At 46.7% G+C, this 14,108-nt stretch overlaps 1 protein-coding gene across 2 annotated transcripts; it reads left to right on the top strand.

The window, feature by feature from the left end:
• Positions 1-722: 722 nt before the first annotated feature.
• On the top strand, positions 723-10,574 carry LOC125392515 (2'-5'-oligoadenylate synthase 1A-like). Of its 2 annotated transcripts, none has more exons than XM_085681568.2 (7): positions 723-994; positions 2,788-3,076; positions 5,542-5,726; positions 7,161-7,393; positions 8,318-8,471; positions 10,022-10,048; positions 10,198-10,574. In XM_085681568.2, exons 1-6 carry the CDS (start codon positions 812-814, stop codon positions 10,043-10,045), a joined length of 1,068 nt encoding a protein of 355 aa, XP_085537694.1. In that variant the 5' UTR covers positions 723-811; the 3' UTR covers positions 10,046-10,048; positions 10,198-10,574. The 2 variants fall into 2 exon arrangements, with proteins under 2 accessions (XP_085537694.1, XP_048278268.1); XM_048422311.3 differs by having other exon boundaries at positions 10,194-10,574.
• The last annotated feature ends 3,534 nt before the right edge of the window (positions 10,575-14,108 follow it).

The following is a 14,108-nucleotide window of genomic DNA, read 5'->3' as shown; positions in this document are numbered from 1 at the left end:
GTGGGAGAATTTTGCTGACTACTTCTATTTACTTAGCAGTTATAGATCTATTTAATTTGTTTATCTGATCTTGATTTGATTTTGGTAAGTGATATTTATCCAGAAAATTGTCCATTTCCTGTAAATTTTCCAATTTTGTGGTGTACAGGTTTTTGAAGTACATCCTGATGAGTCTCTAGATTTTCTCTGTGTCTGTTGTTATACCTGACTTTTCATTTTTGATTTTGTTAATCTGGTTTTTCTTTTTCTGTCTTTTGGTTAGTGTGGATAAAGGGTTTTTTTATTTTGCTTATTTTCTCAAAGAACCAACTCTTTGTCTCATTGATTCTTCATATTGTTTTCTTTGTTTCTGTTTTGTTGTTTTCAGCTCTCAATTTGATTACTTCCTGTCACCTACTCCTCTTGGGTGAGTTTGCTTCTTTCTGTTCTAGAGCTTTAGGTGTTCTGTTAACTGTCTATTGCGGGATTTTTCCAGCTTCTTTATGTAGGCACTTCGTGTTATGAATAAACATGTCTTATGAATTAAATGTAAATGTTTGTCACCTGAGGCCCAAAGCCACATCCAACAGAAATCAAAGTGTATTTGAGGCCTCTTTTCCAGGAGCCTTTCTCACAGTTCCCCAGGCAATGTTCACAATGAATCATTCTGGCCGTGTGCCCACAGGATCCTCAGAATCACAGACTTGGAAACACTGGCAGCCTCACCCATTCCTAGAAATCGAAACTGAAAAGCCCTGTGCCTGGGTTCAGCCAGCCTAGGAGACACAGGAGCCTCAGGCTGCAGAGAGAAGAAAAGCTTCAGGGCCTGAGGATGGGGCAGGGACTCAGCAGCACCTGGGCCTCAGAGCTGGACAGGTTCATAGATTACTACCTCCAACCCAACGTCAGCTTCCATAATGATGTCAGAACTGTCATCAACACCATGAGTGCCTTCCTGAAGGAGAGGTGCTTCCGAGACACTGACTACTCTGTGAGGGTCTCCAAGGTGGTGAAGGTAAGGGGGAGGTAGGCACTGCTGTGTGGCCTTTGGTTAATTACCTACCTTCTGTGTGTACGGTGTTCTCTGCACACCTCCTGTGATGGCACAGGACATGTAGACTAAGTCAAATGTGACACGGGACAGGACAGGACCCCATGTGTGGGTAACTGGATTGATGAGCCCTCACTGGGCTTAGGTCAGAGCCTGTCAAACCGAACTTCATGACAGTACCTAAGTCTCAGTCACTGTTAAAGCTGTAGAAATAATGTTGCTGTTGTTTTCTCTCATTTTACTTTTAAATTCTTGTGGGTGTGTGCTGTGCATGTGTTAGTGCGGTGCCCTCAGAGCTGAAGAGCGGATGTCACATCCCTTTTAGCTGTAGTTACATAGGTGGTTGTGAACTGAGCTACGTGGGCGCTGGGCACTAAACTCAGGGCATTTGTAAGAACAACAGGGTCTTTTAACTACTGAGCTACCTTTCTGTCCCGATATGATGTTTTTTATTATTATTATTATCATCATCATCCTGACTATGATTTTCTCTCCCTCCTTTCCTACCTCCCCTGTGTCCTCCAAGTCCACTCCTCCACAGTTTCTCTACAGAAGAGGAAAGGCCTCCCATGGCTGGCATATCTTTCCCCTCACATAAGGCTGGATGAGGCAACCCAGTAGGGGGAACAGGGTCCCAAAAGCCGGCAAAAGAATCAGAGACGGCCCTTGCTCCCACTGTTAGGAGTTCCATAAAGACACCAAGCTACACAACCACGTCATATAAGCAGAGGCCTGGGTCAGTCCCATGCAGCCTCCCTGGTTTTCAGCTCAGTTCCTGTGAGCCCCCATGAGTCCTGGTTAGCTGATGCTGCAGGTTTCCTGGAAGTGTCCTTGACCCCCCCCACCTTCTTATAATCCTTCCTTCTCCCTTCCACAGGATTCCCCAGTCTCCCCTTGATGTTTGGCTGTGGGTCCCCAGAAATGACAATTGTAATGACTTTGTCCAGTGCTCACATGTGTTAAGTGATTGTTCTCAGCATTTTATTTAGGGAGGCTCTCCTTAGTATGAGTTCTTTTTCTTCTTTATTTTGTTGTTGTTTTATAGGTGTGGATTCATTTTTACTCTTTTTTCTGTGGTTCTGTGACTTTTATGTTATTCTAGATTACATAAAGCCAATTTGTTATAAGTATGTGATGTCGTATAAACGTATTCCCCCCAACTAACAATGCTAATAATGGAGCTCCTGACAATACTTTCATATGTATATATTAATTATATATGTATATACTCTCCTCCCACCCACTACCATCCTGTTATTTGCCACCCCCCAATCAGAACATTCCCGGAGAGTCCCCTTCTGATTTCATGTCACATGAGTGCAACTAGATCTAGGTTACACCTTAGAGAAAAAGTGCTACCCTTCCTACCGTCATTGCCATCCCTTGCTCCTCATTTCCTTTAGACCCTTCCCTCTCTCTCTCTCTCTCTCTCTCTCTCTCTCTCCCTCTCTCCCTGTCTCTCATACACACACACACACACACACACACACACACACACACACACACACACACAAACACACACAGAGCCATATTTAACTCTAGACTCCAGAGATAGACACTGACATTGTCATCCTGGGTCTGGCTTATCTCCTGTACCTGAGGAGATCCAGAACCATCTATTTTCCTACATAGATCCTGATTTCATTCCTCAGCATAAGTCTGGCTTTCTCTACTCATCATCACACTAGCTGGTGGACCCCTAGGCTGTTCAGCATCTGAACTTTCTGTTCCTAGTCTTTCTCATTGTTGTCTTTCAGGGTGGCTCCTCGGGCAAAGGGAAAATGCTCACAGGCAGGTCAGATGCCAACCTTGTGGTGTTCCTTAACAATCTCACCAGTATTGAGGATCAGTTAAAGCAACGAGGAGAATTCCTAAAGGAGATTGAGAAACAGTTGTGCCAGTTACAGGGCGAGCAAAATTTCCCAGTGAAATTTGAGGTCCTCAGATCATGGAGGAACAACTCCCCTGGGATAATCTTGAAGCTGAGTTCCTCCGAGCTCCAGCAGGAGGTGGAGTTTGATGTTCTGCTGGCCTATGATATCCTGGGTAAGCCAGCCAAAGCCTCGGCTCATCCTTCTGAAAGCCTTCATCCTCTCATCTCTCTCTCTCTCTCTCTCTCTCTCTCTCTCTCTCTCTCTCTCTCTCTCTCTGTCGTCATATGTGGATTCATTGTGGGGAGGATGTGATCATGAACCATGAACCATGGCTAACACACCTCAACAGCCATCCATCTTTTCTGAGTCCTGGTCTCTCTCTGACCTAGAATTACACATTAATCTTGTCTGACTGGACAGAGCCCTGGGAACCCTCTTGTCTTCACCTCCCCAGCTCTGCAATTATAATCCTGTGTGACCACTCCCAGTGTTTCCATGAGTCCTGGGCTTCCACCATGGGTCCTCATGATTGTGAGCTAATCACATTACTGACAATCTCGCCAACCCACACCTCCTATTCCTGAAATGAAAGTATTTATCATTAGAGAAATTCACCCAAACAGAGGATCGCTTTAGAGGTGAGCTGGGGAGGAGGGATTTAGAATTTGAGAGTGGGGAATGAGAATCCATCAGAGAAGGACATTAAGTAGCAAGCTGGCTCACTGAGGGAATGAAGGCACCTTAGATGTCCCCTCAGTTTACCAGCAATATTTGTGGCTGACTGGATTTTGTCTTTCTAAACATGAGGCAGCAGAGAACTCACTGAAATTTAATAACTGATTCATCTTTTCCCATGGGAAACCTCAGACATGGACAGAGGCTTGGTGTCTGTGGGAGGTTTAGTGCAGGATGCAGAACTTCTCAGAGGAGTGCCATCTGCCTCAAGAACCCTAGAAACCCAGCCGTCACCACCCCAGCTTGCAACATGCACAGACATGTTATTTTATGCATGAAATGACCCTCTACATTAAGATCTTACACCAGGCCTGACACACAATGTATCTCCAAAATTAAAAATTGCCCAACTCTACCCAAAGACAAGCAGGGACACACCTGAAAGCACACTGGGGCTTGGGAAGTGTAGGGAATACTTGAGGTTTTATATTTGGGGAACACAGCACCCCCTGATGGCCACTGTGTGAACAGCTGCTATTAACTTAAAGATAAGGTCACTGCTCTTGGCTTAGGAGAACCATGGAAACAGTAGAGTCTCAGGCATCAGGGAATGAGAGGCCAGCCTGTGAAAAGGAGCAGCCGCATGCTGTGGGAAGCTGCAAGGGGAGGGGGCCCATAGGGAATAATCCAGAAATTGACTTTAATACGGTTCCCCCAGAAACCTGTCTTGGTCATAGACTTCCCTAACCTCAGGCAGCTTTCCAGTAAGAAAGTCGGGCTACCACAGAAGGACCCCCTTAGAAATGGCAGTGTGGGTGGCAACCTAAGAGAGGACCCTGCCACAACCCTACCCAAGATGACATAGCCAATGAGCTCTACTCTGCTGGACCCTCAAGTTGAAAATAAGCCCATGAGTCAGTGAGTGACTGGGCATGTCCCTAACTCCATCGGCAGGTGACTTTGTCCTATGTCAGCATGAAAGCCTGACAGGGTGGCCTGCTGCAGCCACAGCCATAGCCACACATGTGCACACACCTAAGACATAGCCTGCTGCCTGCCTAATCCACTCAAATGTGCACATGCACCCACACAAAATTGCACACATACAGCTATTCCATAGCCTGCTGTCCATCTACAAGTTCATAGGCGACACACACACACACACACACACACACACACACACACACACACACCCTGCTCTTCTCAGAACCTAGACAAATAAAGTTGCGTGATATTAAGTTAGGCACTACAATGTAAACACATGGTGACTGCGGAGATAGCATACTGGATAAGGGCAATTTTGAACAAGCACGAGGACCTGAGTTCAAATCCCCAACATCCACCTAACTTAGGAGGTGTTAGTCATGGACCTGTAACCCTGGCACTATGGGGGCAGAGACAGGAGAATCTCTGTGACTTTCTGGATGACTGCCCAACTCCTTGCTCACAGAGAAAATAGGGATAAGGTGATAAACTATAAAGAAAGACACCCAATATCCTATTACCTCCAATCATACATGTATAATTTCTCATGAACACACATAAATCTCAGACTTTGTAAGCCTGAGATGCACGATATAAAATGCAGCAGACTGCCACACAGTAAATCTGGCATGAGCAGGAGTGCACACACATGACAAGCCCCATGCAGAAGATACTGGACACACAGAATGTGGTTGGCCATTATTAGATGCCCGTGCAGCCCTCTTGTGTGTGACCTCAGTATGATGTTTCCTCCCACCACTGTCTCCAGGCCTGTGAGGAAGGCACTGTATTAGGGCCACATGGTGTATGCAGTCCTGAGGTGTGCTGGGGCACATGGATGTACGGGGAGTGACGCTTGCAGTGGTTAATCTCTGCCCCGTTCACAGAATCCCACAGCCTGTGAGCTTGTCACCCCAGGCAAACCAAAGAACCTCAGAAAAGGGCTGTGGTGTTAACTAAGTGAAGCCTCCTTTACAGGTGATGTCAACGTCTACAACAAGCCTGACCCCCAAGTCTACAGAAGACTCATCAGTGAATGCACCTCCCTGGGGAAGGAAGGCAAGTTCTTCACCAGCTTCACAGAGCTCCAGAGAAACTTCTTGAAGGATCGTCCACCCAAGCTGAAGAATCTCATCCGCCTGGTCAAGCACTGGTACCAACTGGTATGGCATCTAGTCCAGCCACTGTGGGTCCTGTTTATACATGAGTGGAAACTAGGCCAGAGAAAAGCAGGGATATTCTAGTTTGCTTTATATTGACATATAAAATATTTTATGTGATATTTTATCACATGACCAAATGTCTCTTGGTAAGGAAAGGTCTTATTAGATTGCACATCCCAGTCTCAGTCCATCACTGAGGAAGTCAGGGCAGTAACTGAAGTAGAGACTATGGAGGAATTCTGCACACTGGCTTGCTCTCCATGACTCACACAGCTTGCATTTATGTACACTCCAAGTCATCTGCCCAGACATGGCACCAGTCACAGTGGGTCGTCCCTCTCTCGTTAGTCATTAATCAATAAAATGCCCCACAGGGAAGTTTGAGAGAAGCATTTTCTCATTTGTGAGTCCATCTTCTCAAGATAACTCTACCTTATGTCAAGTTCACAAAAAGAAAAAAAAAGAAACACAAGGGGTGAGAAAATAGAAAATGAGAAGGAAAAGAGGGGAAAGAGAAGCAGAAGGGGAGGATGTGAGAGAAGAGAAGGTAACAGAAGACAGCAAGGAAAGGTGATGTTGTAGGAGGGAGAAGGGAGGGGGAGGGGAGCTGGAAGAAGGAGGACTTTCCACGCTTGTTCCAGAAGGTGTCTTCTAGTCCACTTTCCAGTTAGCCTAGTCTCTCTTCAGCCACGTCTGGTCCACTGCTTTCTGGTTGCTACATCATTTATGTCTAGATTTTTGCTTCCTTCTGGGGCTAAGTCTGTCACATTCTCTGGTTTCTATTTTTCCTGACATTTTAAACTATTAGCTCTTTAAACAGGCCATCTCCTGTTATTTTCTGGACCTTTAAAAATGTTTGCACGATATTTCTGTCTATATACCTGTTCTAGGGAATGCATGTGTCTGTGTTTATATGTGTGTGACATACATGTAGAGGCCAGGGAGTGAATCACTCTCCATTTTGTAAATACACTCAGGGCCTCACACTTGAACCCACAGAGTGCTAAATCAACAGTTCTGAGCAGTCGTAGAGCCCTGGGAACCCCATCTCCTCCGCCTAAAGCTGGGATTATGAGTCACTCCTCTCATCAGCCTGTGTGTGCTGGGATCTGAACTCCTTGACTTAACTGGGGGCACTTTACCAACTGGGTCCTCACCCTATCTCCTCCCCGATTTATTTCAGAGCCTGTGATAAAACCATAAATAGTGAGCATCATTACTATCCTGCTCTGACCCCCACTCCCTGGCTGTCAATCACCCTGTCATGATTCCTCCTATGCCTGCTGGTAAATGCTCAGTGTGGACCACACAGTCTCCATCTCAACCACTCAGTCCTTGGCTATAACATGGGAGTGTCCATAGACTAAATCTACATGAACAGGTCCCCACACAACAGCTGACAACCCTGTTTTTCTCATGCCATTCTCTTCACAGTGTAAGGAGAAGCTGGGTGAGCCGCTGCCTCCACAGTATGCCCTGGAGCTGCTGACAGTCTATGCCTGGGAACGTGGGAATGGAGTCACTGAGTTCAATACAGCCCAGGGCTTCCGGACAGTTTTGGAACTGATCACAAAATACAAGCAGCTTCAAATCCATTGGACAGTTTATTATGACTTTCAAGACCAGGAGATCTCAACCTACCTGCTGAGTCGGCTCACAAGAACCAGGTAGCCTGTCCCCTCATGACTCAACCTCCCCACCAGGGAGGACCATGCTGTAGTAGTGTGGAAATGGGGAGGTGGGAGCTCCGTGTCAATGGAGCATCTCCTGTCCTGTCACTATGTCCTCTTGTCACATGATTGACATGAGGACCTGCAGCCCTGGGAGGCAGAGGTGGGCTCTCCTGTCTGCAGATGAGGAGACTAAAACTCTGACCTTGTCTAGCCCCAAATAGCAGAGGGAGGGGGTACATGGAGTGGGAACGGAGGTGTTCCTGCAGTGATGTAGGTGTTCTGTTTTGTGGAAGAAAAGGTCTCTTTAGGATGAATTTTGGCTTGCAGCCATACAGAAGCCAGTTTTGGTTAGCAAAAGGCCTTTTTATTGTACAAGTTACCTCTTGCAAGTTAATTTCTGCATGCCAAACCCTCTTCTCTGAAGCTTCCTGAAGGAAATAAATGTCAAAGCAATTCTGGAGAGCAGTTCTGGTATTCCAATTTTTTTTTTCACAAGCAAGTTTTGCAGAGGTTTTGAACCCTTCTGGCAGAACTCAGATAAGATTCAAACACTTCAAACAAAAGATAGTATCACGAAAGGCAGTTCAAAGCCCAGGTATTAACCCTCCTGAATTTCAGCCAGCTGCAATGGTCTGTGGGATCTCAGGCCACACAGTAACTGAAGCCGTAAGGACTGGGAGGCTGTGACAATACAGTACCTGTGCCATCTGGGTGGTGACGTCTTGACCCTGTGTTGTGTTCAGCCCTCAAATCTCATACTTTGACCTTCGCAGGTTGAACTCTCTCTATGCTGTGTGACAGGGACTCAGGACAAACTTTGGACAGTGCTGCTCTGTTGAGCTTCTCCTCTGTTCGTGTGCAGTGGTACCTGGGGCACTGGCCAGCCGGTCAGTTCCCTCTCTGAATATTGCTTTGCAGGCCTGTGATCCTGGACCCAGCTGACCCAACAAGGAATGTGGTTGGTTTGAATCCAGAAGGCTGGTGGCGCCTGGCAGGAGAGGCTACAGTCTGGCTGCAATACCCATGCATTAAAAATTGGGATACTTCCCGAGTGCGCTCCTGGGATGTGCCGGTGAGAATTTGTCGCCATTCTGTCCCCTTGACCACAACTTTGATCAATTCATCTATTGTGAGAATATTCAAACAAAAAATGCTGTCTTTCCAAAGGTGCCAAGGCTTGTAGGTTGTCCTGCCACACTGCTTGCTTTACAGTCATTCTTGGTCTCAGGTATTGTCACATCACCCCTGCAGAGTTCCTGTCACTCAGCCTCCTAAGGAATGACGGCCTCTGCTCTGAGTGTCTGCTTTGTGTTCAGGCTCCGTCCTGCATTCTTTACCATGCAGTAGCTCACAGGATCCACACACATGCTTGTCTTGTGTTCTTTATCATACAGTAGTTCATAGGATCTGCACACATGCTTATCTTGTGTTCTTTATCATACAGTAGCTCACTGGATCCACGTACATGCTTGTCTTGTGTTCTTTATCATACAGTAGCTCACAGGATCCCCACTAGAGCTCTATAAGTTGTGCTTAATAGAATCCTTCTCTCTCTGATGATATGAGGAGACTCAGTCAATAACACACTGTCACATAAGCAAGGATAAGGAGCCTAATATCATCACCAGAACCAAGTAAATGAGTCAGACAAGGAGATGTGCACTTGCCATTCCAATCTGTGGACAACGAGGTCCCTGCACTGGTCAGCAAGGGAGCATAGTCTCCTTGGTGAGTTCCAATGCAATGCAACCCAAACGTCAAGGAGACAGCACTTGAGGAGTATAGCATTCTGTGTTGATTACACACACACACACACACACACACACACACACACAAACACACACACACAAACATGCATACATACACAAACATATATGTGCATGCAAATACACATGTACACAGAATTGCGCACACATGTACATACACACACACACACACACACACACACACACACACACACAAGAGGCCAGTAGGATGAGAGAGCTGAAGCCTCTGACTCAGGGAATACTGTCAGCTAAGGAGATGCGGGACTGGGGTTCCCATGAACTCTGAAGTAAGTGCTCAGCTCCATGAAGCAGGTCATCTTTCCTGTCTCGTCATGTGACCCATGGGACTTAGCAGGGCTGTGTCACAGTCACAACATGGCACAGAGGGACCTACACTTGAACCTTTCCTCTCCTGGGGCAGGGTTTTTCTGATGCTAGGGAACACATGATGTCATGCATGGCCTCAGAATTGAGCCTAGAATGGGTGCAGGGATGTGGGAAGCAAACCTCAGAAGGTCAGGAAGGAAAGGAGAATGGACCCAGCAGAGAGACACCTGTGACTGCTGTGACCTTTAGGACTGTCACACAGCAGAAAGAGGGCTTGGCTCTCTCTCTCATTTTGGCAGATCTGTTACCGAATGAGGGGAACTCAGGTAGGGCTATGTACACTTTCAATGGGATAAGTTCCCCCATCCCCAAAAGTCCTAACTTCCATCTTCACAACATGGGGATATGCTGTCCCTTCTTCTGAGGGGCTCCAGGTGGCCAGTCATGGTGCCCACCCTGAGGGCTCATTTACATACCCTTCCAAGTACCAATGCAGGCTCATGACATGATCGTGTGTTTTCTGTTACAGACTGAAGTTCCTGTGCCACAATAACAGGTTAGCTATTTTTCTTTGTTGTTTTGGTTTGTCTTGAAGTGGCCTCCTGCTGGGTAGTCCTAGGTGGCCTGGTCATTGCCATCCTCCTGTCTTAGTGCTGAGATAATTGTAGACCTGATGTTCTCTGCCTTCCCTCCATCCTCAGGTAGACAAGAACTGGAATTGTGTCCTCCTGTGAGCACAGCAGCATCTGCCCAGAAGGGTCCCGAGTCAGGGGATGTGCTCCTTTGCTGCAGGCCTTGACCAGAGAGGGCAGGATGCTGCCCAAGATCCCAAAGAGGGAATGTCCAAGCTGGGATCAGACTCCAGGCTTCTGGCCCCTGCCCGCCCACCCTTCCATCCAGTCCCATCACAGACAGCCTTCCTCACGGCCTGCTTCATCTGCCTTATCCTCTACCAGTGTGCTCTGTGGGACAAGAGATTCAGAAGGGGAGGGAGAACTCAAGCTTGACTTCTGTCTGCATATGTAATGGGAATATCTGTCCAATGTCTGATCAATGACAATAAACCACAGCAGATGCCATGAGACTGTGTGAGATGTACCAAAGAGATGCAGATGTGTGTGTGTGCATGCATGTGTGTATGTGTGTGCTTGTATGTGTGTAGATGTGTGGATGTGTGTGTGTGTGTGTGTGTTTGTGTGTGGATGTGTGTGTAGATGTGTGGATGTGTGTGTATTTGTGTGTGGATGTGTTTGTAGTTAACTAGATGCATTTATTGACCACTTGTACATGCTACCCATGAGTCCAGGCACTGAGCACTTAGCCCTAGACAGAGCAGAATCAACCCACTACAGCTATATTGTCACATGGCGTGGCTTCCCTAGGTCGCTTGTACATCATCCCAAGACAGGAATCCTTGGTTCCTTCTGTCCATGTCCCCAAGACAAGACTCAAGACCTGCCCCATCTGACTCTGCAGCTGTACATGGCTACGGGGACCTGGGAGTTTGAGCAGTGCACTTGAAGATGCATGGTGGCTGCAACATGCAGGCTGGGGTTTGAAGAGGTGCATGACAAAAAGTGAACTGAATTTGTGAGACTGGTGGTCACAAAAACAGACACATGGTTATCTGTGGTGACGATGAACTTTTGATGCATTTCTTTGTGGGTCCTGCATGACAGTGAGACATATATGCTCCTGGCAGCACCAATCTATTTCAAGAGAAAGATGGACATCGAAGAGGCTCCTTATAGAGTTGGTTAGCCATTTGGGCAAGAAACTGCTCTTGCCTGGACTGCTTGATGAACTGGACATGCAGGACCCACAAAGAAATGACAGCTGAACTTGCCTAAAGGTGAGACGGTCCTTCAAGGTTCCTGCTTCATGAAAGAGTCTGCCAGACATTCTGCAGGACACAGAAGAAAGTCACTGACCAATATAGGTGGAACTGTCTTTGAAATTTCCTGCCTCTTGGAAAAGTCTGCTGGATACTATGGGTCCATAGGCTGAAGATGGATGCTCCAATGATATAGAACTTGTGGTGACTGTCCAGCCAGAGAGATGTCTCTGTCAATTCTAGAGTTTTGGAAGTTGCTTGCAGTGCACTTCATGTTAACTTAGGTAATATACTTCTGGAGACTTTGATGGAGTTGAAGAAAGATAGTTATTATCATAGTTTCCTTAGTTTTGATAAAAGATAAAGTAGATATAAATGTTGTAACTATAATTCTTGCTTGTTACTTTTTTTTTAAAAAGGATTTATTTATTAAGTATACAGTATTCTGCCTGTATGCTTGCCTGCATGCCAGAAGAGGGCACCAGATCTCATTACAGATGGTTGTGTGCCACCATGTGGTTGCTGGGAATTGAACTCAGGACCTTTGGAAGAGCAGGCAGTGGTCTTAACCACTGAGCCATCTCTCCAGCCTGATACCAGTTTTTTTATATGTAATTTTACTATGTTAAAGTTAAAACCTTCCTATTTATTTAAACAGAAAATGAAAGGTGATATGGGATTCCCCTCTCTATGCTGTGAATTCCATTGGCTAATAAAGAAACTGTCTTGGGCCTATACAGGGAATAGAGGTAGTAGGAAAAATGAAACTGAATGCTGGGAGAAAGAAAGGCAGAATTTAGAGAGAAGCCATGTAGCCCCTGCTAGAGACAGCCGCTGGCTGAAACTTTATTGGGTAAGCTACAGCCTTGGGGTGATACACAAATTAATGGAGATGGGTTAAATTAAGATGTAAGAGTTAGCCAATAAGAAGCTAGAGTTAATGGAACAAGCAGTGATTTAAACAACATGGCTTCTGTGTGATTATTTCGGGAGTCTGGGCAGCCGGGAAACAAACAAATGGTCTCCTACTAGAGTGGCCCTATTTCCCTACTCCAGCTTGTGCTGACTCAAGCTGGGCAAATCCATGACCAAGACAGGCTTCTGCGGAGTCGCCCTCCCAGCTTATTTCTGGGTCACCCCCTCTAAGTCCCCTCCATTTGCTGGGATCTAAGCCCCTTGCATCTTCTCACACCATGCTGCCCTGCTCCCAGGCTGGCCTCTCATTCCCTGCTGCCTGAGACTGTGTTGTTTCCATGGCTCTCCTAAAGAGCAAGTGGTCCTGTCTGTAAGTTAATAGCAGTTCACATAGTGGCCATCAGGGGGAGCTGTGTCTTCCAAAATGTAAAGCCTTCACCATTCTCTAAGCCTCCCTGTGCATGGCTGGTGTGCAGCTGTGTGGCGAGTTCCGTCCATGTGACCTGCCTTGGCCTTTCTTTTGTGACTTTGTTGAATTGTTTACTAGCTCTAAAAACGTTCTGTCAATTTCTCCAAATTTTTCACCACATACTGATTGATCATTATGGTGGTTTGATAGAAAATGGCACCCACAGGGTGGGGCACTATTAGGAGGTGTGGCTTTGTTGGAATGGGTGTGGCCTTGCTGAAGATATGTGTCAGTGTGGAGGTGGACTTTGAGGACTTTGTTGCTAAAGCTACACAAGTGTGTAACACAGTTGCTTATGTCCCCTGCTGATCAAGATGTGGAACTCTCAGCTCCTTCTCCAGCACCATGTGTGCCTGCATACTGCCATTGCCACCCACCATGATAATGGACCATACTTCTGAAGTGCAAGCCAGCTCCAAATAAATGTTTTCCTCTATAAGTGTTGATGTGGCCATGGTGTCTCTTCACAGAAACAGCAACCCTGACTAAGACAGTGAAGGACAAATTCACTAATTCACTTTGCCTGTGTATAGGGAGGACAGCTAGACCACTGCTGTCATCAATTCTGGCTACTGCGCCTCTCTGTCCTCTGTGCTGGACAGTCCTCCATTGTTCCGCAGGGAAGCCTGTCTCCAACTGCAGCCCGAGTGGGCATTCCCTCAGCATGGCTAGTGCATCCTTGGGTAACTAAGTCGTGAGAGACATTGAACATTCCAGCTCTGTGACTAGATGATATGTACGGCTCACTTCTTCTTGATGAGACCTGGACTAGCCTGATGCATATAACCTTTCACCAAGTCGCATGCCTAGGTGGCCAGTGATGTGGAGAGTGTATGTGTGTGTGCACATATGTGTGTGTGTGTTCATGTGTGTCTGTCCCCTAAAGAGAGCCCAAATGAGCCTCTCTACACCCTAAAAGGGCCCTATGTGTAAGGAGCCGCCAGGATGTCACCTTGGCGAGATAGTGACAGCGGTCCTACAGCCTGGAGGTATACAAATCCTTTGATGTTGCCGCACAGGCCAGTGTGCTTGGGGTCTTGTTTTGCATTTCAGAGACTCGGTTTCCTGACCTGTCCTGTGGCCTTGGGCCCTAGCAGAATGGCATCAACCAATCAGCATTCGAGCCTCTCACCCTAGAAAAGCGGCTGCCTTTGGGTTTTTCGCTCTCTCTCGTCATCCCTTTTCCCCATTCCCCCTTTCAATCAAGTAGCTCTAATAAATTGTGATTGAGAAGGATTCTTGATTTTGTGGTCGTCCATTCCTGCTGGTCAGGAAGCGCGTCACACCTATGTCCACTCAGTGCCCTCTAAGTGGTAGAAGGCTCTCACATGCCCAGCGTGAGGACCACAGTGAGCCATTTGTGATGCTGATCTCTAGTTTTGTCCTGTGGAGGGTTGT

Source organism: Myodes glareolus, chromosome 2, assembly GCF_982192425.1.
Source record: "Myodes glareolus chromosome 2, mMyoGla1.1, whole genome shotgun sequence".
Taxonomy (NCBI): Eukaryota; Metazoa; Chordata; class Mammalia; order Rodentia; family Cricetidae; genus Myodes; species Myodes glareolus.
This window is presented reverse-complemented; position numbering and strand designations above follow the sequence as displayed.

Excerpts from the sequence above, each read along its gene's own strand:
- LOC125392515 (XM_085681568.2), top strand. The coding sequence starts at position 812 with ATGGGGCAGGGACTCAGCAGCACCTGGGCCTCAGAGCTGGACAGGTTC. Across the intron at positions 995-2,787 it reads GGGTCTCCAAGGTGGTGAAG|GGTGGCTCCTCGGGCAAAGG; the intron begins GTAAGGGGGAGG and ends GTTGTCTTTCAG. Across the intron at positions 8,472-10,021 it reads TGCGCTCCTGGGATGTGCCG|ACTGAAGTTCCTGTGCCACA; the intron begins GTGAGAATTTGT and ends TTTCTGTTACAG.